Below are 27,954 nucleotides of genomic sequence, written 5' to 3'. Positions count from 1 at the left end.
TAGACCCCTCTGTCTGCTTCTCTCTGGAATCATTATTTAATTTATCCAAAGATATGATAATAATTCCTCAGAGAGTGCTGTTAGTTACAGTGTGGTCTCCATTCTTATTCCAACAGCTTGTTGGACCATCACAAAGGGGCAGGGCGTAGCAAAATGTAAATTGATAGCATGAAACTTAAGTTGTGAAAGAATTTCTGCTGTTTTGACAACTGCAAAAGGCTGCCCGTAGACAACACAAGAGAAATCACCACTGCAGAAGAGGGCATATTCACAATGTCCGACAACACTTGTCACGTCTGTTTACGTAAACGCCAGCATACCAATGATGTATAAGGGTCTTACAGGGTGGTCCCATTTTATAGGGGAAGTTTTCAACCCCTGCCCCTTTTAACTCTGTTCCATGGAGCAAGGTGGCACTTGAGAAGCCCCGCTGCAGTGTCAGCCACAATACAGCACACCTGAAACTGATGAACATCCAGTGTTGCAGAGGGAAACCCCAGCAGGTTGAAGCTTTGCCAATACAGGTTTGCCGACCATCCGCTCATCAGCAGTCTCCCTGAGTCACTGTGTCACCCTGCTGTCCAGTGTTCAGACACATTGACAAAAAGATGAAATGGAATGGAAAGGCCAGTTGTGGGTAACGGCATGTGGTAAACAGCGTGACATTGCTGTTTCCTTGGGGGGGAACAACAATGTTTTCTCACAGCTGTTGGCTGCAAATATTGAATTTTAGTGGTCCATTTGGTCATAGATCAAAAAGACACCAAAGATGAAGGAAATGCCAGAATATCAACTCACATAATAGACATCATAAAATTAAACACATAAGCAAGCTGATTGATTCATTGTTGTCTATGCTGTGTGGTACTTATCATAGATGCAGCAAATGGACAAGCTGTTGAAAACGTAAAATGTTTTTACAGTAGTTGTTATCTGGAAAAACAGATGCGTTCAGAGCGACATTAATTTAGGCTTCACTGGGTGTGAAGTGTAGGGGGGATTTACTTAGTGCCAAAAACCCTACTAAATTATTAAACTTGCTCACATTGGCTTTGCAATGATAATAAAACAGCTTTCCTTGTCATTATAACACCAAGCAAGAGACAAAACATAACAGGAATCACATTTTTGTGCTTGTATGGCTTCCCCATCAAGCACAGATTATCTGTCAGAAAGTAATTTCCTCCTTGCAATCAAGCAAGCAGAATGCCAACAAGATGATGTCGAGTAATTACGTAGCAGCATCAGTGTTGCTTATTTTCTGGTGGCGAGAAGCTGTGATTCACCGCTTCGGAAGCATCTGAGGAAAGCAGAGGTGGAAAGACAGAGTGCAAATGTATCGGCGTCACTGGCCAGACTGCTGACGACTTACTTGTTTACACAAAGGCACACTGTATTACAGTTTTGTGGAGACACACTGCAGTGTTACTTTGATCTAATAACCCCTCTTTGCTTTCTTTTTGTTCTTGCTTCTCTTCGTCTCCAGATGTGACATTTGCTGCCAAAGGCTACTTTGATGCACTGGTTAGAATGGGTGAACTGGCCAGTGAGAGTCAAGGATCCAAAGATTTGGGTAAGTGGCTGACATACACCTGCTGACCTTTGTTTTTTTTCTGCCACTTTTGTTCTTTGTCTTTCTTCTTGTTGGCCGCACTGGCCTACAACAGAAGCACACATACGTCATCCGACATTAAAAAAAGTGGCAGTGGAGGCTACATTGCATTCAGAGAGACGTGTGTGGGTTGATACAGGTGGTGTTTTTTAATTAGAATTTTTTTACTGAATCATTTTAATGCTAAAGCAGTTTGTTGTTCGACTGTGTCCTGGAGGTAATAACTTTTTTTTTTTTTTACGGGGCTTTTTTTGTCAAAATAATGTCATCAGAGTTTGAGAAAGGTAACAATAATGGATGCCGTACCATCAGCACAGCCAGGTGGGAGCTGAGCGTGATGTATTTACAGCATTATAGACCGATGGTAACATGTTTTCATCCAAGCTGAAGATTGTTTTTGGAAGGGTTTTATTTTATGTGACTGACTGGAGAGGAATTTATTGATTCTGTGTGGAAAAATGTATCACTATACGAGATGTTAGGAGTGTTGCTCCTTGTGTGATGTGTGTATGTCATGTCAATTAGGTGTGCCTGCATCGCTGTTCTGGTTACAAACATAGAGGTCAATTGGCAACGAACACCTGGTCCTCTCATAGTGAGACGTTTCCTAGGTGATGAGCGTCTGTATTTGCTGTCGCCGGCCCATGGGAAATCAGCTCCTGTTTGAAGAGATTCCCTTCGCACTGATTGTGCTTTCGACTGCTTGATCTGCGTGGAAGTAGCTGTTGATTTGACGGGGCCTTTGTTGCGGTGGAGCTGAGATCTAGTTTTGGGTTTCCTCCAGCCCAGCCAACAGGGACTAACATGAAAGTGCTCTCAGGATGTTTTATTCAGTAAGCGGCCTTCTCTCTCTCCTCTCTTTCTCTCTATCTCCCTCTATCTCTCTGTCTCTGTGAGGTTTTCCATTGATACAGCAGTATCTTCCTGTTGAACTGAGCCTCACTTACAGTAGCGGGCTCTTCCAAGACAGGCATCCTCAGCTGAACTTGTCATAAAAGGGTGCTTCATGTACGTGATCGGACTGACAGCTGATCTTATCTCTTCTTGCACCACACAACACTGTGATTCTAACAGCAAGGGATTATTGTAAGGAATAGTTATTGTCAGAAACTTTTGAATTCTTACATTCCTGTATGTGCTGACGCTCCCTCGTTGTTACATATATTGCCACGGGACATTTGGAAATTGTGCATATGTGTGTGTGTGTGTGTGTGTGTAAGTATATCAACTTTCTCCCCTCTTTTGTCATAAGTATGTATGAGGGAACAGAAAACGGATTCTGTTTTCAAAAGCCCTGCCTGAAGGACGATGTGCAAGGGACTGGATATTTGAAATGACTCATCCTCGCTGTCTTTATATCTGTGTGTTTTTGTCTGTGTTCATCGACTAAATCTATCTCTGCAGCTGAAAGTTGAAAAAGAAAGGCTGTGATGTAGCTAAAGATATTAGGCCCTGCTGTTCATTGCCAGTCTCCAGTACAATGCACCAGCATCCAACACTCCCCCTTCATGCCACCATGGTTCCCGAGGGGAGGATCGGTGTGGTTTTATTTTCCAGCCACCTGCTCTCGACTTTTTGGAGTCCCCACCCTGAGGTCGGCGCCAGTGCCCTGACCTCCTGTCAAAACCGTGTGCAGGGATGAGTCCCAAAGCTCAAAGTTTCCTGTTTGACCGGTGGTAGAGCACAGAAATATCCACAGATTGGAGGAAAATAGAGCACTGGAGGTTAGACAAACAAACCACAGCTTGTGGGTTAAGGTTGACAACACATAGAATATAAAGGTGAGATACTACTTGCAGAGATCATTCTTGAACTTACTCAGCAATTAGCTTTTAGATCTCCATTTTGTAATTAATTTAGTCCTAATCTGATTCTTTTTTAAGATATGTTGCCATCAGTGTTGGGCAAGCTACTCTCAAAATGTAATTTATCACATATTACTAGTTACCTTCATTTGAAAGTAATAAGGTACTCTACAATATTACTCTCTGTGTAGGGTGATAAGTTGCTTATTACACTACTTTTGTGTTACCTTCACCAAAGTGACCTCAGAAGAACTAAAAGGCATTTTGAATGGATGAGGGTCATGTTGTTTCACAGCAGGTAATCATAGCACAGAAGCTCCAGTGCTGCACAGGTCTGACCCATTCATGCATTCACATACAGTGGTTCACACTTTGTATTAAAATCCCCTGCTTATATTAATAATAGTGTGATGATATAAAAAGATTAAATAGCCTGGACCTTTTAAAATAAATGAACAGCCTTGGACACAGGGAGCATCCGGCAGAGGATCAAAGTCTGATAATAATGAGATATGGATGATCGTTTGTGGGCCTATGATATGAAACACAACAAACAAATACTGAGGTTAGCACAGCAAACAGAATGTTGTGAGATTAAGTCACTGTGACGAGTGCAAATTAACCCACCTGCCTGTTCCCCGTGTGCTGGTCAGCTACAGCAACAGTGTAGATGTATGAATGGAAACACACTGGCCATGATAACACACATGATCACTGTTTTCTGGTCGCGCACTGGTGGAAGTGACAGTTTATCTTGGCTGGTAATGTGCTGTGTGATATTGTAAATGTAATAATATTACCCGAAATACTGTTGGTAATGCGTCATACTTTTTACTGCTAAAAAGTAATATATTACTGTAACACTTTACCCCCCACTCTGGTTGCCATGCAAAGTATTTGAACATTTTCTCTTTAAATAATGTAAGTAAATAATAGGGCTGCCACGATTAGTCGACTAATCGATGACTAATCGACTATTAAAATAATCGGTGACTATTTTAGTAGTCGACTAATCAGTTTTTTTCATAGAAAAATACTATAAAAATACCCCAAAATACTCTTATTGCAGCTTCTTATGCTCAAATTTTGGCAGCTTTACACACTCTCCCGTGACAGTGAGCTAAAACTCTTTGGCGTGAGTATGAAACAAGACATTAGATGACATAATTTTGGGGTTTGGGCGAGACAGACCGACATTTTTCAACATTTTTCGATGAAATGATTAGTCAACTAATCGAAGAAATAATCGACAGATTAGTCGACAATGAAAATAATCGTTAGTGGCAGCCCTAGTAAATAAGTTATTTCCCCCTACAGTGACTTCAAGAGTTCAATAATAATTCCACCCATTTGTAATACGGGTATTGATGGAGATTTAAATAAAAACACCAAGGGGATATTAATGGTTAAGTGTGTAAGATTTAGCTGAATTTAGCAGCATGTAGCGCTGAGGATTGCACATTGCAACCAGTTATGACTTCCTCTTTCCTCCCGGTTACAATTTCTTCGGTGTTCATTGTTCGGGAAGTTTCCACCGGGAGCTGAATTATCCGCAAAGGTCTCCTCCAGGTGATTAAAACCGGTAAAAACACTGAATATAGCAGTTTCACGTTACAAATCGCTGTTTCTCAGACACTGCTCGGCATGTCACAAACGGGCAACTCGCCCACCACATGCTAATGTGTGCTCACCTTTTCTTCCTGATAGCTTGCAGATGCAGATGTTCAGGAGGTTTTAACCAGGAGCAGAATTATCTGCAGATGTCTTTTTTGGCTGCAAAACAAACATGACCGGTAAAACACTGAATAAAACAGTTTTATGTTACAAATCAGTGTTTTTCCGATGCTGCTCGTTGCAGATTGGCTTGTGACTAAAGTGGTCAATGCGAAAACACAAAAACGTGAATTGCCCTATCTAGAGCCAGTGTTTGGTGGATCCGATCTGGGTTACTGAAACATAGTGGTGAAAGTGGCATAAACTAGGATTTTCAGGTGATTATACGCTAAAGAAAACATGTTATTTTCCATATCTGCCAATATACACCCCTAAGCCCTACACACTGGACTTGTAAGGCTTGAAGACAGGTATATTTTGGATCTCCCAGGCCATCAGATAAAGTTATGGGCTCACAGGCGCCGTTATGTTGTTGTTGATTTGAAATTTATGGCCCCAGTAGCTGATAGAACTCACACTTCAAAGCATCATGTTCTGTATCTGAGTATAAACACTACATCCTTGATTTCCCACAGTCTGATCAGTCACATGATAAGTGGGCTTCATGTTAACGTTGCTTGTTTGAAGAGTTGATTGAGTTCATTGGCTGACTGAAAGATAAATCGCTTTTTCCACGGCCTTTTCTGTATTCGCGCATGCTCACAGAATCATATGTGCGTATGCGTTTGAGCTCCTGTTGCGCCTCTTTAAAGCCTGTTAATTCCATCGAGGCTCAGTAAGAGACGGGTTGCAAATGGTCCCACCTACACACCTAAGAGTCGGCAGCTGCTCTCCATCTCTTTCTTCCTCCCTCCTCCCCCTTTTCTCCTCCCGTCTTTCACACGCATACACACACATAAACATTATGCTTAAGCGGGGAATGAAATTACCTTGTGAAATAATGCCCACTGTTGTTGTTTTTGTTATTGACAAATCAACACGAGCTGTAGCCTGGCTGTAATTCATTCCTTTGGAACATAGTGTGTTCCCACAGGGATCCACCCTTGTTCTTTATGTTCATGCATGTGTTCATGCCTATTATATTTACATGGCTGTGTGCATTTTATGTGCAAAAATCCCCAGTCGTTCCTGTGTGTTTATACAATATGAGTGCTCTTTTAATCCACTTGTGTATATCTCTGCCTAAAGAGACAGAGTCTCTCTCTCGCCAGCCCCACTACTCCCACACGCTCCCTCCCACATATCTTCCTCTGGTTCGGCTAATCATCGCCTGTCACTTTGCCACCCACACACACATGCATGCACACACACATGCTTGCCACCCACACACACATGCATGCACACACACATGCTAACACACACACACACACACACACACACCTGCCCTCCCTCCCTCTCTTTCCCTTCTCTCTGTTTCTACCATCCTCCTCTTTCTTTATCCCTCTCCCTGAAGAAGGAGTGAGCACTTATTACCTCAGTGACATGTGTGGCTTTCCAGCTCTCCTTGGGAAAAACAGGAAATGTAGACATTGTGGGGCTGGATACATTTACGACAGTTTTAAATGACCAGCTCTCCTCCATTGTGTTTATATTCCTCTGAACTAAGAGGCTTGTGATTTACAACTGGACCCGGAGCCAAAAAGGCAGTCCACAGGCTTTAACTCCTCCTGTAATTCCGAGTATTTGGATTCGTCATCACTCCGAGAGCTCCTTTATCTTTGTTGTAACTGACAGAAGTCAAACAAATCAGCCACCTTTGCCTTTCCACAAAAAGCTTCTGAATGGGTCAAAAGTCAGGTGACGCCAGCTTCATTCAAGTGTTTGCACATTGTAGAAAAGTCCCAAGTTACTGTGGTGAGAATCAAGCAAGTCAAGTCAAGTCCCTGCTATAGGTTAAGCAAGACAAGTGACGCGATTGCTGAGGTCAGCGAGATACTTGCATGAAAGTATTTTGTATCGATAATGTACTTTTTACGATGTATGTTGTTCTTGTTTCGTAGTGACAGATGAAGTTGGATGTAGTGGTGGTCGTCTTACTGATGTTTGACCTTAAAACGTGGCGTACTGTTGTTCTCTCCTTACTACCATCATCAACAACATCATCCTTTGAATCCACATTTTATTAATTTTGGACTAGCCTTGACGATAATTGCCTCATGCATTGGTCTCCGCATCCTAGTACGTTGTTAGGTTTGCTCGCATTGCACTAGAAATCACCAAGTGCCAGGTCTAAGTCAAGTCTCAAATCATGAATACCAAGTCAAAGTCAAGTGTTATCAGTGTTAGCTAAGCAAGTTTCAAGTCCTCAGATTTCTGATATGAGTAAAGTAATTGACTCAAGTCTCCCATCTCTGGCCTCTGCTGCCTTATGTGGCAAGTTAATCTTGCTGTAAGGCAGTTACAGTTTACCAACTTGGCCAACAGTCTTATCTATAAAGGTTTTAAATCCAAAATTCTTCCTCACATTTCTTCTCAACTAGGTTGGTTTGTTCATTATCATACTGGCATCGCTCTCCTCTCCTAAGATTGCATTTGCAAAGAGAAGAACAATAACCTGGTTAATCTGACCCATTGCATGCCACGCTGCCTTATCAGTTGACAGCATGTTTGGGAACACTGCCCACTGGAGTATGGCAGGGTCTGTTATGCTTACTGCAAAATTTTTCATTTAAACAAATGATTTTAGATCTAATTTTCCTATGTTCAAAAGGTATTTTGAATTTTAGATAACAGTGACAGCCCTACAGCATTGCTGTCATGAAAACAGTTGGTGATGTAATCTGCACTAAAACAAGACTAACAGGCCTACCGCTGGTTTATAATACCCAATTTTATGTATATATTACCTTTTTCCTACCTTAAATGCACAAAATAGTGGTTTGTACTGTATTAGGTACAGTATCAGACTTTCACCACATGATTATCACGGCCAAACGAGTTCACAAGAGAGATATTATCGTAATACATGTAGGAAATTTAAAGAAAAAGTATAAATAAATGAATAAATTATCATTATTATTATTTAGAGCTGCACCTGACCAAGAATTTTCCAAGCCCGCCAATAGTCGTCATTTAGGGCCATTAGTCGACTAGTCACCTACATGTTTACGATATTAATTTAATTATTACATTATATATTTTGTGCGGGGCAACACAATGGTTTGAGTTGAAGGTGTGAGAAAGAATAGTATCAGTAACATTGTTAACACTGTGCTACATTACAGAGAAATACAAAACCGTACTAATGAACCTTCATTAATATAGGCCTATATTTTATCTACAAGTGCACGTCACACACTGAGCGAGCCGCCTGTTAATGACGCTGTGGGCTAATGGGCATGTAGCTACTTCCATGTTTCAGATGATACGTCATGTTTGTAGTCGACCAATGAAGATGAGTTTACATATCACCTTGGGTTCGTCCTTCACCTTCTCAAAATGATCCCATACTTTGGATTTCCTGCCCAACATGTTATTAACTAGCCTGTGGAATAACCGCAGGTGCCAGCCCTGGAAATTAGGGGCTGTACACATGCTGAATCTTTAACTGCCTGGAAAACATGAAGTCAGGCTCGCGCTACTCTTATGTCTTTTCTGTAGCAGCTTTCAAGAGCGCGGTGGCAGGTTTCGTCTAAGGTTGCTAAGCAACCTTAACAAGCACCATATAGCCTATTTACCTGAAATCCTGAGAGCAGAGCTGATCTTGTTCCAGGCGCTGTTTATAAGTGTGTAGGCCTATCGTCAGTGGGACAGGTGTAAAGCTCTGGGTAGCCCTGCACTAACATGATCAACTTTTCTGTATTTATCAGACTGAATATTTACAGAAGAAGGGAAAGATATCTGTCAGCTGTGACTGGTTTGTAATGTGACTCCAGTCTGACTGCTGAGCGTGGCCACTTCCTGTGTCTGTCCTTTCAAATTAAATTCCCACTCAAAAAGGTTTTGATTTATCTTGACAAGGCGCAGCTCCTAATAGAGTTTTGAGTTTTGTTTTGTTTGTTTTTTCTGCGACTAAGCAACCAATGAAATCTTGCATCTGGCATTTTGTCTCTTTTTTATTGGCAAATTAATTACCCTCAAAATACAAGTGAAAGGAAGTAGAGAGAACGTCTGTGACCATAACTGTGCAAAAGCGTACAAAAAGTGCAGTACTGTCATATCGTGACACCCCTACTTCTGAATATTTGAAATGTCTCAGTTCTCATTACTATACAGTCAGTCTGCTGTTCTCTGCTACCAGCCAAGAGAAGAAAAGTTGTTGTCGTGATATGGCCTTTCTATATTCAGCTTTAAATAAAAACTTAAATTCTATGCCCTCACTGTCAGTTGTTCCCTGTGGTATTGAAAATGGTATCAAATATCAACTTTTTCAGAGTAGAAAGTTAGGTAAAAGTTTGAAATTCCAGTTTCGTGACACAGTATATATGCAGAAGGAAGTAGGTTTCTGGCTATAGGCCTGTTTACGACACGCCAGCATGGTCAGCCTGATCTTTTAGTGCCCTCAGGTGAAGAGTTGAGAACTCCTCTGTGCTGGGCTGGGTGTGTTCCACTGTGCTGTCCTACATCGCTAGTGTTTCACTGTTGGAAGTGTGTAGAAGTCAGACCACAAACTGAGCACTAGCCTAATTCTAGAAAATCCATGTAGCACAGATAAGTAGTTTATATATTTGCTGTGGCTTTCCTTCATCCTGTCTTCTGGTTCACAATTAAAAATAAACTCCCTCTCAGTTCGGCTGATGAGTCTGTTTTCAAGAACCCTGAGCAGGAATGTGAAGTGCTTACAGTTCAGCCTCCAGAGCCGGAGCAAATCAAATATGTTTCTCCCCTCTTATCAACTTCTGTAACCTTGCCAATTACCACGTTTTAATAACACATATGTGTGATTCAGCACAAAGACGTGTCTTTTGGGAAATTACATGCATTAGAGAAAAAAGGGGGTCATATTGTAATCAACCAATGGATTGCTGAGGTTGCTGCTGGGGAGAGAGAGAACGTAATAAAAAAACAAAAACACAGAAACCTCAAAGCCGTCCTAGTAATTACTTGAGAGAGATAAAAAAAAAAAAAAGAAAAAGTCTCACACAGGGAAAATGAGGCTGCAAACTGTTGTAGTATAATTGTCTTTTTTAGGTTAATGGATCTGGGACATAAGCATTAAATTTCTGCTCGTAAATGGATGCCATCTTAAAGGTTAAAAAACATGTCTGTTGCGGAGAGCAGAGGTTAGCGGTGGCGGGTGAGGCGTTAACTCTGACATGAATGAGCACCCGCGATTACACACACTGTACTGTATACACACAATTCTTTCTCTCTCTGTTTCCCCTCTCTGTCTTTAGTCTGGCCTACCTCTCTCCTCCTCCAGCACCTGTCCCTGTTTAAATGAGAGCAGAGGAGCTCTTTTCTTAGCTCTGTCCCACCATCCCAGGGGTCCCTGCCTTCTCCTGCTCTATTTCTGAGATGCGCACTGCATGATGGGAAGCCAGTGGCCCCCACGCTCTCCGTCGACACGCATTTGCATTGCCCTTCATTTGTTCGTGGCAGTGACATGTACAGAAGTTGAGCCTAGGTAGAGCTGGGATGGACGTAGACAAAACTGTACAAACAGCTCTCCCCGTCTGTCTCTCTCTGTGTTTCCTTTACACGTTTACTCCAGTCGACACTTGTTTGTAATAGATCCATTTCCATTCTGTGCTTGTAAGGCTGGCATGCAACAACGCAAAGCACAACAGTGTGATCAAAACCAGTGCGTGCACAGTTTCGGTGCTGTGATGTGTGCAAATCTGCATCGTGTATGTGTGTGGGTTTTAGATGTTGTCTGTCATGATTATGCAAGAGCGCCTGAAGTATCTCAGAAGTATAGAAATGTCATGATTTCATAATATCAAGCATAATTTGTGCTGCGTTTTGCACATGTCCATGGCTTTCAAAGAATCTGTGTGTGTGTGCCGAACTCACCCTGAACTCAAGTGTAATAGTAGGTAGCAGCAGCAATGTTTCTTTTTATTACCCTGCACTTTCTGCATCCTTTACCCCACTTCTGAATTAGTTAAAATATTAATTACATGCCTACTGTTGTTTCCTCTCACTAGTAAATAGTCGGACTTGAATACATTCTTTGGAGACCTTTATTGACCCTGGTTACTTCAGGCGTTCTGGCTGGATCGAATACACACAGCCACTCACTCAGCCTCTCCTTGAATCTCCATACCTCAACAGGTAGAAGCATGACTCTGCTCTTTTTCTCATTGCCTCCACTCCAGTGCCCCAGCCTTGGAGAGAGCAGCCCTGTTATTAAGGCTCAAAATGGTGTGCGAGTTCACATCAGGTTCTTGTCTGTTACATTTAAGGTACCACTTGTTATTGTTGCATTCTTGAGGGATTTTCCCCATCACTTCACTTCTTGCTCCACTATCTCCGTTTGCCTAAATTGCCCCAGTCTCTTTCTCTTTCATGTAACGCTTTCTTCGCTTTGAACTTCATACTTTGATTCTTCGAGGACTTTGTCGCAAACAGGGAAGAGACAAAAACACCCCAGATCTTTTAAAGGATTCCACACCAACCCATAAACACACACACGCACACACACACACACACACACACACACGCACAGGCACAGGCACAGTAATCTGTATGTCACAGTCAGAGTGACTGTTCCTGCTCTTAATCTGCCATCTTTTTTTTTTACTCGTCTCTATTATTTAACTTTCTTTCTCCCTCCTTTGTCGCCCAGCTATTCTCCAGAGTTTGTCAAATCAATCAGAGTGCGATTAAATCACTTGTGCTTTCAGCAACAAGAAAAAGCAGATATGTTATCAGAAGGGGGTTTTGCTGCGGCAGTAATCAAAGTTTCTCTCCGGGGACATACTTTTTTTTATGTGAGTTTAAGTCACAGATTTCTTTTGCAGCCTTGTAGTTTTCTGTCAAGTCACTGAACGTACACTGTAAAACATTATTTAAATCAATCAGACAATGTAAAGCAGAGGATATGTGATGATGAAAGTTTTTTTTCATGATGGATATCACACAAGTCAGGTTTTGTCATGAGATTTTTATGAGGTGTACCCCTAACCTTGTACAGCCAGATAAAATTTATGACCTTAGCAGTATGATAAATGAACCAGCCCACTGGGATGTTCTGGACCGTCAGTGACTCTGTAAAGGGTAACACGGAGCAGGTTAAGACATATCAGCTATGCAGTGCAACACTGTTAGGCTAGCTTGTGCATATTAAGAGTGGAATTCATGGACTGGAGAGCAGACATGTTGGAAAATGTTAGTTTTATGTTATATGTTAGCTTCAGCCCGACATGGCTACTTTTTTCACCGGGTATTACCTGACTGTATAAAATAATGAACGCAGTCACAATGACGTCACCCATTGTTTGTGGACTCCTGTTTTGAAGCCTCAAGTTTGGCATTTTGGCAGTTGCAGTGTTGGATTTTTGGAGCCAGAAGTGACCATATTTGGACAAAAGGGTGGAGCTTACCGTAACACCAGCTGCTAGCTTGGTTATCGTGGTACATCTGCAGTTACGGTTAACTGTGATAATGCTAATGCTAATTTTTGCCAGTAAAAAACAGGCTGAAAATCATTAATACAATGTACTTACTGTAAAAAATGAACAGGCAAACCCTAGAGGGTGTTTTCAGTACGGACAAACATTGAATAAGACCTTTTCATGTGACCAAAACATTAAATTAATTTCCATGAACTGAAAACACACTGAAATAGAGACATTGTGCCTATACTCTCTCAGTTTTTGTTTTTTTCTTGTACCAGGTTTTAAACACGTGTATTTCTGCTGTGAAGTCGGGCATTTTAACATAGGACTGAGTCGCCTCTGGAGTCAGCCTCAAGTGGCCATTTGAGGAACTGCAGTTTTCGGCACTTCCGCTTTGGCTTCATTTTTTTAGCCTTGGAGGTTGCTGCTTGGTTTTGTGTCCCTAAGGTGATTCGGTAATTTGTACTAGTCACTTAAAGTAGTTAATGTAGCTTATTGTAAAATTCCACCAAGTTTAAACGCCACAGAATTAGAAGCTATGTGTGGAGGTAGCTGACGACGACAGGGTGGAGTTGGGCGGGTTCTTGTATGTCTCTCTGTCCCCCTGTATAATTCTGTGTCCCCTCTCTAAGTTCAAAGGTTTTGTCATTGCTGGTTTTGTCATTGAAGTCTGTGAACACAGTACAGGCGGAGCTCTTCACAAGTTAATATTTTTCCTTCAGCAGCAGTTTGTGGAGTTTGAGCCACGGGCTGGATAACTAATCCGTAGATTCGATCAGAGCTGATCAAATCAGATGATGTTGATGACGTTATCCCACTGCCCCATTATAGTTGCCACTTCAGATCAGATGATGAATGAGAAGAGCAGCTGCTGCAGAAGCAAGTGAACGCCAAGTTTTAGACCCAGCGCAATGATGGTTAAGTTTCACTTTCACTGCGCCTGACATTCTGCTGCTCCATCTGTGCCCAGAATACGCTCTGTGCTCCGTCTGTGGTGCAATGAATAACAGAATGGTATCTCTGTTCCAGCAGCCCTCCTAAAGGGCAGTCCAGCTCCAAAAATACAAAATCAATATGTTGTGGCAGTTGTTGTTATCATTGTGAACTGCCACAAATTATGCATAGTATTAGTTTAGATGGGACACGATGTAAAGCTCCGCTCACATCCCAGCTACATCAGCTGATCTCAAACAGCCCAACTGATGCTCTGTTCTGTTCCTGAGTGGTCTCTCCCTGCCTTAGGCTTTCCATGTAGGCACATGGAAGGGCAGGGGGGTTTGCTCTCTCTGCCTCAGGCTTTCCGCATAAACGCATGGAAGTGTGGAGAGGTGTACTGTCTCTAGCNCAAGCTGCTTTGCAACGCGCCTCCACCCCAGCTCCTCCTTTTCATGCTGTGTCTGACTTATCAATGTCATTTCTGTTTGTCATTGATGCTGCTCTGTTCTGTTCCTGAGTGGTCTTTGCTGCTGCTCTCCCTGCCGTAGGCTTTCCATGTAGGTGCATGGAAGGGCAGGGGGGTTTGCTCTCTCTGCCTCAGGCTTTCCGCATAAACGCATGGAAGGGTGGAGAGGTGTACTGTCTCTAGCTTAGGCTTTCCACATAGGCCGTGGAAGAGGCTTTCTGCGTAGGCCAAGGAAAGGCAGAGAGGCCCCAGAACAGAGCCATACTGCCACATATAATACTGCAAATGGAAATAAACTTTTCTTTGACTAAAATGTTCCTGACTGAAATAATTGAATATGTGGGGAAACCCTGTCATCTTTTTTTTAGCATTCAAAAATTACAGCTCCCTTGAGGCTTTGACATCCATCCTGTGACTCAAGACTCAAGAATTTTTAGATTAGCTCAAAATAAACTAGTATTTAAATAGATATTGTGCTATCCTTGTTAGAATGGCGATATTGCTCTGTTGTGTTCCAGTTTTTTGCTGTTAAAAAAAGTGTAAAATGTGTCGCTGAGGCTGGTGGAACTGCAGCTTAAAAAGAGGCCAGGGTTTTGGCTTGCTGATACCAGATGGTTTGGCTTGCTACATACTGTCTTATCCAGTAGACAATGCACGACAACCTACCTGAGACCTTCTTGGACTAAATGCAAAGATTACTTGCCACTGTGCTCTGGCCCACTTGTCTTTGACAGGCTTACATGTCTGCTGTTAAGCCTTCATTGTGGCCTAAATGCGTGACACCATTGCTGGACAAACTTATATTGGGCTAGTAGGTTGAACAGCTGCGATGACTGAGCTTCCAATTTTAGCAACATGTCATATATACTGTATATCAGTAGTTTTCGCCTGTAAATGAGTTTATCATCCCATTCTCAAAACTACAAAATGAGTGTGTGGGAAAAACAGAGAGAGCAAGGGATGGATGAACTGTAAGCATAAACTGCCCCCCTCCCAGATTGTGTTTAGATATTGCGGTTTCACAGGGAGTGTACACAAACACACACGCACACACTCACATGGCCACCCAGACTCTCAGTTATTATCTGCGTCTGGCACGTTATCCCACTGCCCCATTATAGTTGCCACTTGTTTGTTTCCCATGTGACTTGGCATTCGAGATAGGCAGGTATTAACATCACTGTACTGTTTAGCCACACGCACTGTGCACACACACACATGCATGCACACACACATACTGTACACAGACTCTCCAGGTGGGATCACTCCAGTTTCCTCCCCAGGGAAGTGTCGATGCTGATGTAACGATAGCTGATAGTAAGGGTGGAGATCTTTGAACAGTGTTTTGTAACACAGCACTTTGCAGCCGCTGGCCCTCATCTTGCAACTTCTCCCATGGCAACGACCCTAGCATTATCCTGCTTCCATGACAACCCGTAGTGAATCCGACTTGACCTTCACCAGTGATTCAGTTTCTCTCCATCCACCTCCATTCTCTCCCTCCCTCCATCTCTGTCTCTCTTGTTCTCTCTGTTCAACATTGCAAACTTCCACTTTTTTTTTTTTTTCTGCACCGTAGCCCACATTCTGTTATTCTGTATTTTTTTTTTTTTCCTTTTCCTACCTGTGTGGGTGTATCATCGCTTCTGTTACACAAGCAGTCAATACATCTACACAGGCTGATGTCACACTTCAGGGGACAGTCTGTTCATATGCACCCAAAGTCCTGCGTCCATGCTTCCTTCTCTGACTCAGTGATTTAAGCTAGCAGGCATGCGGCTGCTTGTTGCTGTGCTGCAGGTGCAGATCAACCTGAGCTCACCTCCCCACAAAGGAGCCATTGTTTCCTCTCAGTCAGGGACACAGGCGGAGTTGAAGTCAGCTTGAAAATATTGATACAGGAATGACAAGTCTGTGAGAGTTTATTTGCTAGTGTGTGTGTGTGTCTGTGTGTTCATATGGACATTCTGTGCACGTTCATAGGTTTGTTACAGTGGCTATCGACCTGTCTGTCATGTCGATCTTAGCAGGTATGCGGATATCCTCGTCAGGCTGGCAGCTTACACTTGGTCTCGCAGGTTGTGTCACGCCTGCTGGATAATTTCTGCACGAAACAATAATGTTGCACAACACATTCAGATTTTCCACATTATGCCTCTTTATTGATTCTTGATTGAATTCTCGGCTGTTAACTGCCCCTGAAGGTTTCAGTCCAATTTTCTGTGTTGTTGTGTGATATGATATCGAAGTTGCCATGGTAACTGTTTGCATATCCAAAGTGTGGATTTTTTTTGTTCCTTCTATGCTGTAGCATCGTGCAGTTATGAAACTGCAGATGACAAGATGAGATCTCTCACAGATTCATTCATTCTTTACCTTTCTGGCTTCTTGCAAACACCCTGTCCTACTGCCAGTTCACTTGACGCGTGTGCGTGTGTATGTGTGCGTGCACATGTGTGTCTGCAGCACGGCGATGGCTGCTCATTTGTTAATTGATCCAGCTAGTTGAAGCCGCCAACAGAATGCCAGGGTTTCTAAGCCTGAAGGGCTGTGATCAGGGATGAGTATCTGTAAGCTGCTTAGTGAGCCTGCTGGGAACTGACGGGATGCTTTGGCCTGCTTCTGTGCTCCTGTGAGGCACAAGATCAGCGGGTTGCACCATGGGCAAGAGGCCTGGCTATCTTGGGTATACAGAAGTTGTAGGGCCAGTCGTTGCCCTGGATTTAGCATGTAATAATAAAAACATCTTCTGAACTCTTACTGTTTGCTTTGCTGCACACAAGTACACTTTTTTAGTGATGAGCAGGTCAACAAGATGGTTGAAATAGAATTTGACTAATTAGTAGGTCATTATTTATATCAGAGTTGAACCACTGTTCAAAAAGGTCCATGATTGTGCAGAATGTTGAGCTCATGTGGCTCTTCAGGAATCCATCTAATGCTGTTGTAACTGACGTCACTGTAACTCTTTAATGTATGTCTCCCTATGTAGCATTTGTAAGCAGCGTGTAAACACTTAACAAAACATACAATCATGTAGTTTAAGCAGATGAGGCTGTGTTTGAAATCATATACTAACATACTATTAATACTAACTGTGAGGTAATAGTATGAGATGTGAGCTGACTGCACATACTCAGCTGCCTCACAGTGCATTGTGTCTCTTCAGACTGCGCATTTGTGCAATGGCTGGCAATGGTGGAGATTTTGAGACAGGCTAAAAGCTGTTATATGTCACTTTATTAAGTTTGAATGGCTTTTTGAGGTGCGGAGTTACCTATTAATGGCCAATTTATCAAAAAAGAAAAACAACTGTTTGAGAATTTCTTGTGATGCTTTCGATGTGAGAGCCGCTGGCTGGGTAGGTCTGGCCATCAGTCATGTGATACTTGAGGATACCTAAGTGTAAACAGTCTACAGGTAGCAGGTACTATATCGTTCACTAATAGGCAGTATGCAGTACTAGGGGTGTAAATCACCATACTATCATTTTTTTCTAAAACTTCAGGTCGTTCTGGCTTAAAATCCTGAACAGCCATTAAACATATTTTTTGCTAGTGACCCATTATAAGCTTTAGCATGTTTACATTGTATAAATTAGCTTAGCGGCTAGCAGACTTTTTCCTCTACTTCTAGCTTAACAAATCCCCTGTGGCGTTATTATTTTTCTTACTGACAGAACAGATCTGTCAAATGTCAGCCTGCATTTCAGCCCAACGTTGTTGATACAGAGCAGCTAATGTTGCTGTAGTGAGAAGTTAGTGGAGTGAGATGGACGTCGAGGCGGGTCACATTACATCGTGTTTATCTTGTAACGGCATTGTTTACATACGGCATGTGTTCTGTCTTTTGACACCTTTTGTCTTCAAGATCCAAATTCTTTCCACACTGCTGATGTATTCCTAAGTAAATAAACACTATCATCATTGTCTTTCTCTTGACTGCTTACCGTCTGCCTGCTGCTGTTTGATGGTGACACAGACTTTCAAAATGAAAGCCTATGCTAAAGATTAGAGATGCACCGATCCAGCTTTTTCAGTTTCGATATCGATCCCGATGCTGTGGCTTTGAGCATCAGCCGATATCTGATACCGATCCGATACCGTGGTTGACCTAAAAAGCTACATGTAGAACAGAAAAGACTACAGGCCTCAGGCATTAATGACTACACAGTTCTTTCCTAAGATAAAACGAAACAAGATGAAACAGATTAATGCAATGATGAACTATTTATTTTTAACAAAAATAAAAAATTGTGAAACAGCAGTTGAAATAGTGTGAAATACCTCCACACAGCAGATCCTCTCCTTTGCTCCCTGACGTATGACGTAGCTCCCGTCGCAACAGATTTTAAGGGAAAGGATCGCCTCAGGTATACGTTGCATTTTCCGATACCCGATCCATCTATTGTGATGATATTGTGGCCGATATTCAATCCAGATATCGGATCGATGCATCCCTACTAAAGATGACGATACGGATCAATGTTTTCACTTTGCATACATGATACTGGATCGCTGATCATTGAATCAGTATATCGATCCAGATTGATGGATCATTACACCCCTATGCAGTACATACATATTGTATGTTGAGTATGTAGTCAGCAGCACAGTAGTATGTGAATCCAAACACAGCAATAATGACAATACTGTCCACTGATAAGAAAAGATGTGCCTGTGTTGGCTCACAAGTATCTTACAGTGTGTTGTAACCATTTATTAAATGTTTATATACAGCTTATAAATGCTACAGTAAACAGGGGGACCTAAAGTGTTACTCACTTAACTACAAGAAAATAAAACTAAACGTTTTGCAGAATATTAATTACATGTTGTATTTCTTTGTCCCTCATACAGTCTAACGCTCCAACCTGCTTCACTGTCTGTCTGTAGCTATTCGCATTGTATGTGCTGTCTGTTGAGATGGAGACCACTCCAAAGCCCTTTAGTGAAGACCAAAGTTTGCACTGAAACCACGTCAGCACAAGTTCTGATTTCACCTACGAAGCATTTTGAGATCGGTCGAGATGCTTACAGGTCCGCCTTTAAAAGAGGAAACAGCAGGGGAGTGTGAGATTGAAAAAATCTGATGTGCTCCAAATGTTGCACTTGAGTGTGCAGCTCCTACTCAGCCACAAATGTCCAATATTTATTTTTAATTTCTGCAGTAAGGCAGAGTTGGATAATATTTTACTGCAGTTTGGCTATTTTATTTTTTTAATAAATGCTATTTTGATTTTCATACTGACCTGTTACAATATTATTGCTAATTTTGATTTGGCCACTTGAATTGAGTTAAATTTCTCACTAAAATCAATATGCAATCATCCAAATTAAATGGAAGTATGTTTCCTGAATAACTGATATAAACCATTATTAATACTAGCTGATATCACATGTTTTCACTAGGTAAATATGTAATATGTCAGACGGAGGTGAAGCTAAGGGGCTTTGGACCTTTTGGTCATGGAAATGTACGTGTGTCTCATTTTCCTGTACATGCAGATCTCACACTGTCTTTCCACCAGGTCTCTATATGTATATGTGTCTCTCGCTCAATGTAGCTCTTTGTGTTCCTTTTCTTGACAATGCACTGCATATTCAGAAGAGGCAGCCTGTAGGTATATGAAAATAAAACACTCTCACTAGCTGCATGACCCTTCTTATCTCTTCCCTTTTGGTTATTTCCTTTTCTCTTTTTTTTTAAACTCCTTTCTGTGTGGAGACTTTAACCTTTCTTTGAGGTGTTGTTTTGTCGTCCTAGAACTTGCCTGATGTTAAAATTAATCAAAGAAAGAAAGGCAAAATGTTTGATCTCCACAAGACATCAGCACTCACACGCTTGAAGAACCAGACTTTGATTTTAAGCATTTTGTCTCCCCCATTTTTCGTACTCGTCATCACTTGTTATTGTTTCATATTCTCTGTTTTCTGTTACCTTGTACCAAAAAAAACAAACTTCCATCACGTTCTTCGTTGTTCCAAGTCACGTTGTCCTGTACGTTTGTGTATCTTGTACTACTGCATGAGCTTTGCACGCCGGGGTCTCTCTCTTGCTTTCCCTGTTTCTTCCCTTTTCCTCTCTAGATTCCTACACCTCTCTCCTTGCTGTTTCTCTGCTCTAGGAATGCTTGTGCTGTTCAGTGTTGTTCATGAGTTCCCTGTCTCCCTCTTTCTCTCTGTGCAGGGGATGTGCTGTTCCAGATGGCCGAGGTCCACAGACAGATCCAAGTGCAGCTAGAGGAGATGGTTGGTATTCTAAGCTCAAAGGGTTTTTTAGCAGCACTCTCTATAAAACTCTGGCAATGTGAAAGGTCTCATAATGTAATAATTTAACAATAGTTCAGACACGATTCGTCCCTGAGCTCTCAAGTCCCTGTGGGCAGCACATGGAATACATGATAATTAAATGAACATGAACTCGTGTTGAATGAACAAAAATGCTGAACTCGTATAAATCCAAGGTGAGAATACAGGAGGTGGCCGGGGAGTGAAGTGAGGTAATTGAACTGTGTGGCACTGAGAGTATAATAAGCTTGTATGATGATGACGTCATGATTTATCCACAACTTGTCAACCTCAAGTTCATTACTGTGTTCAGTGTGGAGGAAACCTTGAGCATAGGTGCTCATCATGTGGATGCCCTGGGGCGTTTAATGTCTATCTGCCCCTTTGCCCTCACTGTCCATCAGTCTGTAATCCATCTTCTTCTCCATACTGATCCTCCAGTATTAACTCCTTTGCATGAGTCCAAACTGAGAACTCTGCAAAAATGCTTGCAGCCACTTTGAGCTGAAATAGCTAAATCAAAAGATTATTTTCCCCAAATGTGAAGCTTCTGGGGAAATTTTAGTTCATGCAGAAGCACAAAAGTAATCTGTAATCAGCTGGCACTTAGCTGATTGGATCATTGTTTCTTATCAGTTACACACCGATTACAGGCGGTCAATTTAAATATGGCTTCCTACTCACTGATCCCTGCTACACCAATGCTGCCACACACCACTGCCGCGGCTGCTGGCAAAGGTTTACCCCCACCACCCCAGCCTCCGCCTTTCTAATTCAGAGTCCAAACATGGCTGTAGTGTTTAATGGTATTATATTTCTTGCTTGGGCCCACTCTTGTATACCTGTGGGGGTTTTCTGCATTGTGCTCCCCGTTTTGGCATAGCATGCAGGGAGCACCTCATGAGCGGTGCCCTCAGTGCCAAACATAACTGTATTTCCATTTGTTGAAATAAATGGTTAAATCTATGACAATAGAGTTCCTGACTGAACCTATTTAAAATGCTGGGATTCCAGGGATTCAAGAGGAATTGAAGCCAATACTTATGCTCTTCAAAGCCACCAGACTCCAGAACGGTCTGGTGGCAGCAATTTTATCTTTCATAACATGGAACATGCTCATCTGCCGCTTCCTCTATTGATTTGTGGTATTGTGTGACGTTGGTGTTTTAAAGGGTTAGTTCAGATTCACCAGAGTCACACAGTAACACAAACTGACTGACTGAGACAGCGGTAGACTAGCAGCTCCGTGGTCAGCTAGCTAAAAGTACTGTTTTTGTTGAAGGAGTTTGGTGGCTTAGATGGATAAAACCATCAGAAACGGATGATTGACAGCAAAGTGAAGCAGCAAAAATATTCAAAGTATAGCATACACTTAAACTTATATGCATTTTTTAGGTGGCTAAAATTTGTTTTGCTGCCGCCCCTGTCCACAGCAGTACATTGCATAGCTTCTGTGGTGGTAATCTGCCTGCTTCTCCAAACTCGAGGCATGCTGACCACCATCTACTGTAGGTAATACACTGACTCTTGATAAGTAGCTCCTACAACCCCACTTCAAAAAATCTGCACTATCCCTTTAAGCTATGCTCACACAGTATACTGCTGATTTTTCATTTTTTTTTATGGAAAATGTGAAAAAGAAATGAATGTCAGAAGAGCAGAGATAAAACATTTATTCTGACTTGGTAGCCGGTTCTCCAGGCAGGTCAGTTTACAATCTAGTGACTAAATATTATGTCCGATAACACTCAGTCAGTGAGAGTGACGGTGATTTGCATGAGCGAGTCTTCACAGGCCGGGACTTTGTTGATAAAACATTTATTCAGTGACTGAGTAAATGAAGATAACATGTATTTTAATAGCTTATTCATGTATTGTATATAACTTTATGTGGACAACTTGGTCTTGTCTTCGACCTTCACATGCAGCCTCCATGAATGATTCAATCGCTGACTTTTATTGAACTGTTTTTGTGCTTTCTCCGCAGTTGAAATCCTTCCACAACGAGCTGCTCTCGGAGCTGGAGAAGAAGGTGGATCTGGATGCTCGTTATCTGACTGTGAGTATCTGATTGGCTGGCTCTCCCACAGCCCGAGGACAGCCTCGATCCAATAAGTGCACTCCATATTTTAGCTCATTTTTAGTGCTCCATATTGCATTACATCAATTCTGTCAAGGCCTAATTTGACCGAAGTGATAACAGAGACGGGGGTGAAGTTGTGTTTGAACATCCGGATCAAAGGCTGTCTCTGAAACAATTAGAGGATATGTGTGTGTTTTAAAAAGATGATTTTAAATAACATTTCAGGCCCACTCACCTGTCAAGGGTAGACTGATTAGAATAACCCCCCCTATAGTGTGTGTGTGTGTGTGTCTGTCTGTGTGTGTGTGTGTGTGTGTGTGAGTGAGCGAGAGAGTGTGTGCAAGCACTGTGGAGCTGGTCTACATGTGATATCTTTAGAATGAGTGGGTTGCAGCCTGAGTGTAGAGCAGCACTGCTGCGCGTTGTTTTGGGGGATGGGATAATGTTGCCATTATTGTATTGTATTGTTGGAAGGACCACGTTACGAGCTGCTTGGGCTCACAGCCACCGACTCACTCACACACACTTAATATAATATTGCTCCTAAAATGAAATGGAAAGAGCGCTTGTTTGTTGGCTTCTATCCTCTTGACTGAACAGGGATGTCATGTTGAGTTGAAGTGCAAACCACAAGTGTTGTGATTCTATCTCCAAGTAATCTGTGAATCCACACACATCTGTCAGATTTATGTTAGCTGTCTAAACTGATAAGGGAAAAGATGCTTCTTATAGTAGTTCAGATGCATCGACCATTTTAGACTTTTCTACCGTGGTGTTTCCCTGAGGTTTTAACATCCATTACTTTTAATGAATTTCCTACAGATCTGCTGCGGTGATAATTGCAGTCATTTTGCTGCAGACTTTGTGAATTAATCATCAGAAATTTTGACTTCAAAAAGGCAAAAAAAAAGAAAGCTCTGTTTTCTGGGACTGAAGTGTGTGTGTGAGTGTGCTGTTCCCAGCGGTGCATCTCTCTTTGCTCTCCCTCCGTCTCTGTCTCTCTGTCTCTTGTCTCGCGTAATGGCTTACAACACCGAGGTCAGAATATGGGCACAAACCTAAAGTGAAAAAAAAAAAACAGCCTATAGATTTCCAATAAAGAGGAGCATGCAAGCTGCAAGAGACAAGGGTCTAAATCTCCAGGTGTACCAAAGTTCATTTACTGTCCACTCTGTTTCTAATCAGATTTAATCATGCTAATTATCTGTCCGCATTAAGTAGCCAGTGATTGAGAGCTGGGGTTGCAGGCACTGGAAGCAGAAGTCAACAGGTTTCTGTTTTGTTAATGAGGTGGAACATACCGGCTCAATGAGGCAGATGCTATAAGAATATTATCTTGTTTATCCTGCAGACTAAAAGCAAACTTTTCACAATACCCATTTGTGTCTTCCCTAATCATTAGTACTCTCTATTATCTATGTGCTGGGGGTTTACCACTAGGGAGCCACGGCTTCTGGGAGTTTGAGATATGAATAGCAGAGCAACCTATATCTGTTGTACTGATTTACCTCAAAGACTAAGAGGGAATGAAAGGATGAATCATTCGTTGTTATTGGGCTACAAAGACAACACCAGTGCAAAAGCATGAATACATATTTCAGAGAAGCAACACTAGATAAAGTTAAAAATGTGAAATCCCACCAATTTCTCAGCTCATTGTTGTGCGGTCACTAATTGTGTAGAGCTTTCCAGTCCAGCTCAAATCTACAGAGCTAATATCCCCCCGTCTCTGCCATGAAATCCAAACACTACATGTGTCATACTTCCAGTCTGAGTGACAACAGCACCTTCTTTAAGGCTGCCTTTACAGCCGAACAATACCGAGACAATACCTACGTCCTCTGTGTCTTGCAGTATGCAAATGTGGGTGTTGAACCCTTGTGCGTGAGCTCTGCTCAGCCAATTTTGCCTCGTACAGAAACCACATAAGCTTTGTCACACCAGACACAGTTACTATAGCAACAGAGCTGGTTCAGCCCGGAAACAAAGTTGTTATTCTCAATAAATAAATAATTAAATATGCAAATTAAATGAATTAAATAAATACACTCGGGCTGTAAAACGACTGGGCCAGCCGTTTTGCTTGTTTACACAAATCACACATTGGGTTTTGCCTTTTCAGCTGCCCTTGATTTCTGTTACTATGCAAAGAGAATCAACTTGAAATGTGCTTGAGTGGGGTAATGATTTACAGTGGCTGTTTAATGAGACACAATCAGGAGATGTGTTGTTGTAAAATCAAACTTGGAAAACAAAAAATAAAAGGAATGTGGATCTTGTAAAGGATCTTGTGAATTTGCTTGTTTCCTTAATTAAAATAGATTGCTTCCAGATGTCAGAGCCTTCTTGAACACACCAACAAGGAGGTTTCAAAACAATCCCTGTTTGCATCTGCAGTGGCACACAGAAATAATGTGAACTGATGATGAAATTACATAACTGAAGTAGGACTGTGCAGTTTATCTTTGTTTGATCATCATTGCATTGTCAGCTGCTCAATAAACGCATCACGAAACACTGCGATTTTGCACTCAAGGACTGTTTAAGGTAGTCGGAAGAGAGTATCAGTACAAAACTGCACTTTAAAATGCAACTATTGGTGCCATCTGTGTTCAGTCTAATTTGTTCAATGAAAAAATGTTAAATTCAACAAGCAATTTGTGTTATTTTCGCACTATATTGACAGCAACAGAAAGACAAAACGTTCACTCCAGTATATCCTTATTGCAACAGTCATATCGCACATATATTGCATATTTTCCTTAGATTGTGCTGCCCTATTCTAAAGCAAGGTGAGATCAATTTTCTTACAGTAGAGAATTGAGTCGATTCCAGTGGCTTGTTTGTAAGACAGGAATTAGTCGAAAAACTTTCAGAAATCTGTTGGCAGTACTGTCACGTATTTGCTCATCTATGTCGCACCGTCTGTCACCCAGGCGTTTTAATTTGCGGTCCTAATTTTGTGTTTGTGCTCTGCCTGTTGCCCCACGTAGGCTGCCCTGAAGAAATACCAGATGGAACACAAGAGCAAAGGGGAGAGTCTGGAGAAGTGCCAGGCTGAACTGAAGAAGCTGCGCAGGAAGAGCCAGGGCAGCAAGAACCCCTCCAAGTACGGGGAGAAGGAAATGCAGGTGAGCGTCTTGCTGTGTCAGAATGAAGGTGCATCATAAAGCCATTAAAATGTAAATCAGAATCAGATTTCTTCCACTGTTGTGAAGGGCTACTGTAAGACAAGAAAAAGGGACAAAATACCCAAGAAAATCTGAATATCTCAAGCCAGTTTGCGCTGCTGTAGTTTTAGCAGAGTTTGCATTTATGTGGGTGACTGTTGGATCAAAGATTTTTAAGTCTTGGTGCAAACTAATGACTTTATTTTTCATAAAGTAAAGAGAACTCACAAAACAGCAAGGATGGGGGTGGAGGCAGTGGCGACGAGGTGCCCTGAGTGGGAAGGCAGATAGTGGAGGTTTGATTATGAATTGTGTGCCCTCCCCAATCTTTCACACATCTAAACACATACAGCAGGCACATAAAAACAGCAAGAAAAAGATAATGGTATAAGTGACACTAATTGACGTACTGGAGGAGTACGCAATTCCTTCAGCCGATGTGTTTCTGCTCATGGCTTTGATCAGGGTTTTACAGAATGAGTGAAAGCACAGCTTGAATATACACCACAAGACAGCTGACTCAATCATCCTCTAAGGATGATGTACCTCAAACACAGACATTTCATAATAAAAGCTTAAAGCAGAATGCTATTATTCACAAAGGTTTCTACATTTTGCCTTTTTTAAAATAATTCTTTTAATTAAAGTAGTTTATATTATATCCTCTTAAAAATCTTACAATGTATATTCAAGCAATATCACACAAGGGGGAGTGCTGTTGTACTGAATATCATCATGGCTCGGTCGTAGGCATGAGGCCACAAGCGACAACAGATTATGATTTGTTGGTTTATTTAATAATTTATTTGGCTCCACCAACACAAAAAGTTCTGCGGCTGATGTGACCAAACTGTTGCCTAGCACGCATAAGTCACTTTACCATTAGCAAGCTACTTTGTGTAAGCTAGGTCGATAGTAAAGCCTGATTTATCGTAGGTTGCTACACACTTTTGATAAGTGTCATTTTTAAATGTATGCCCCCAGATTTTTTTACACCCCAAATCTATTTCTGTTGTGTATGGTGAAGTATAATGTGGACACACAGCTGTTTAAATCAAACAAATATCCCTCTGTTTACCCTTTTAACTTACTATCTATATCTACACTGATTGATCAGCTCCCCGTCTGCCTGTGAGCGGCAGATTCCCCTCACTCACTACGGTGGGCTTGGAAATAACATCAGTGACTCAAAAAATAAAAATACTGTTGATTTCTTCCCATGTAGCTAACACGAAAACCTTTTATTCAGTAATGACTGCTGTCAGTCGGCCTGGTGAAGGCAGCTTGGCCGTCCGCTGTCCTCCCAGCTCCCTTGTTTCCAGGCCTTGAAGGGGACACTGAAACAGTCATGTCATGTGAAATATATTACGCTGGTAGAATTTGCTGCACAGATGGATTGATTTGTTTGGGAGTATCATTCTGTTTTAAATGGGCTTTATGTGAAATTGAGAGCGTTAGAGTTGTCTGGACACATGGAGGTGGCTGAGTCGGAGGCTAGCAGCTAGCAGTGCTATAACAGCACTTTAACAATGGCAACAGTGCTAACAGAGCTAAAGGTGTTACCCAGTGGAGAATGATTGGGTGGGTGCTACACTGTTGTGACAGTGCTCATGATATCAGCAGTATCCGCCATATGAGCACAGTCCAAAACGGTGGCAATAAGCTAGCCAGTGATATACCCACATGCACTAACATGCACTTTCAACCAGGTAGCGTGACTTCATTCTCTGCTCAAGACACAATGACTCCACTATATCTTCACATAGCAAATAGTTGTTTGCTGCTATATTAATGTTCTGAATGCTGCATACAGATCCTCTAAAGAGAGTGTGAAAGTGTCTTATTTTGGTAAAGGTGATATTTAACCGCTACATGTGGATAACACGCTGAAAACATTATTATTATAGAGTATTTTTTGTAACAGTGTCAGTCTCCATGACTAAGACAGCAGGCATTATCAACTTGTCAAGATAGTTATATGTCAAACGAGCAGTTGCGTGAACAAAGCAATGTTTGCTTTGGGCTTCATCATTCGTGTGATTATTTCTAAATCAAAGCGTCCTGAAACTGAGCAGCTCAGGTGAAATGAATTTTAATGAGTTGAAACGAGCCCTCGGTGTTGGACATGACTTAATTAGTTATCTGTCACACACAGTTTTCCGTCTCTTAACTGCCTACTTTGAAGGGGAAGTAGTGACAGGGTTCTTTTCCCACATAGACACACACGTGCCTACAAAGATGCGCTATTAAACCCTGACTGTAGGCCTTCACTGTGGTGGTGTTTACAAGTCATTTATTGGTTTAGTTCTGCAGCCAACTGAGAGAAATGACGCTGCAGAAAACTGCAACACCATGACAGCTGTTCCTTCAAAAGGATTTCACAAGAAGCTCGAAGTTTGATTGCCTGGAGGGGTGG

At 41.8% G+C, this 27,954-nt stretch overlaps 1 protein-coding gene across 6 annotated transcripts in view; it reads left to right on the top strand.

Moving 5' to 3' along the window:
• Window positions 1-27,954, top strand: part of baiap2a (BAR/IMD domain containing adaptor protein 2a) — a 93,678-nt gene that overhangs the window by 42,747 nt on the left and 22,977 nt on the right. For all 6 annotated transcript variants that reach the window (XM_050068371.1, XM_050068375.1, XM_050068370.1 and 3 more), the window contains exons 3-6: window positions 1,487-1,573; window positions 20,185-20,246; window positions 22,273-22,344; window positions 25,362-25,499. In XM_050068371.1, coding sequence (XP_049924328.1) covers window positions 1,487-1,573; window positions 20,185-20,246; window positions 22,273-22,344; window positions 25,362-25,499 — 359 coding nt within the window. The remainder of the gene's footprint in view (window positions 1-1,486; window positions 1,574-20,184; window positions 20,247-22,272; window positions 22,345-25,361; window positions 25,500-27,954) is intronic.

Source organism: Epinephelus moara, chromosome 18 (genome assembly GCF_006386435.1).
Source record: "Epinephelus moara isolate mb chromosome 18, YSFRI_EMoa_1.0, whole genome shotgun sequence".
NCBI classification, from domain to species: domain Eukaryota; kingdom Metazoa; phylum Chordata; class Actinopteri; order Perciformes; family Serranidae; genus Epinephelus; species Epinephelus moara.
This window is presented reverse-complemented; position numbering and strand designations above follow the sequence as displayed.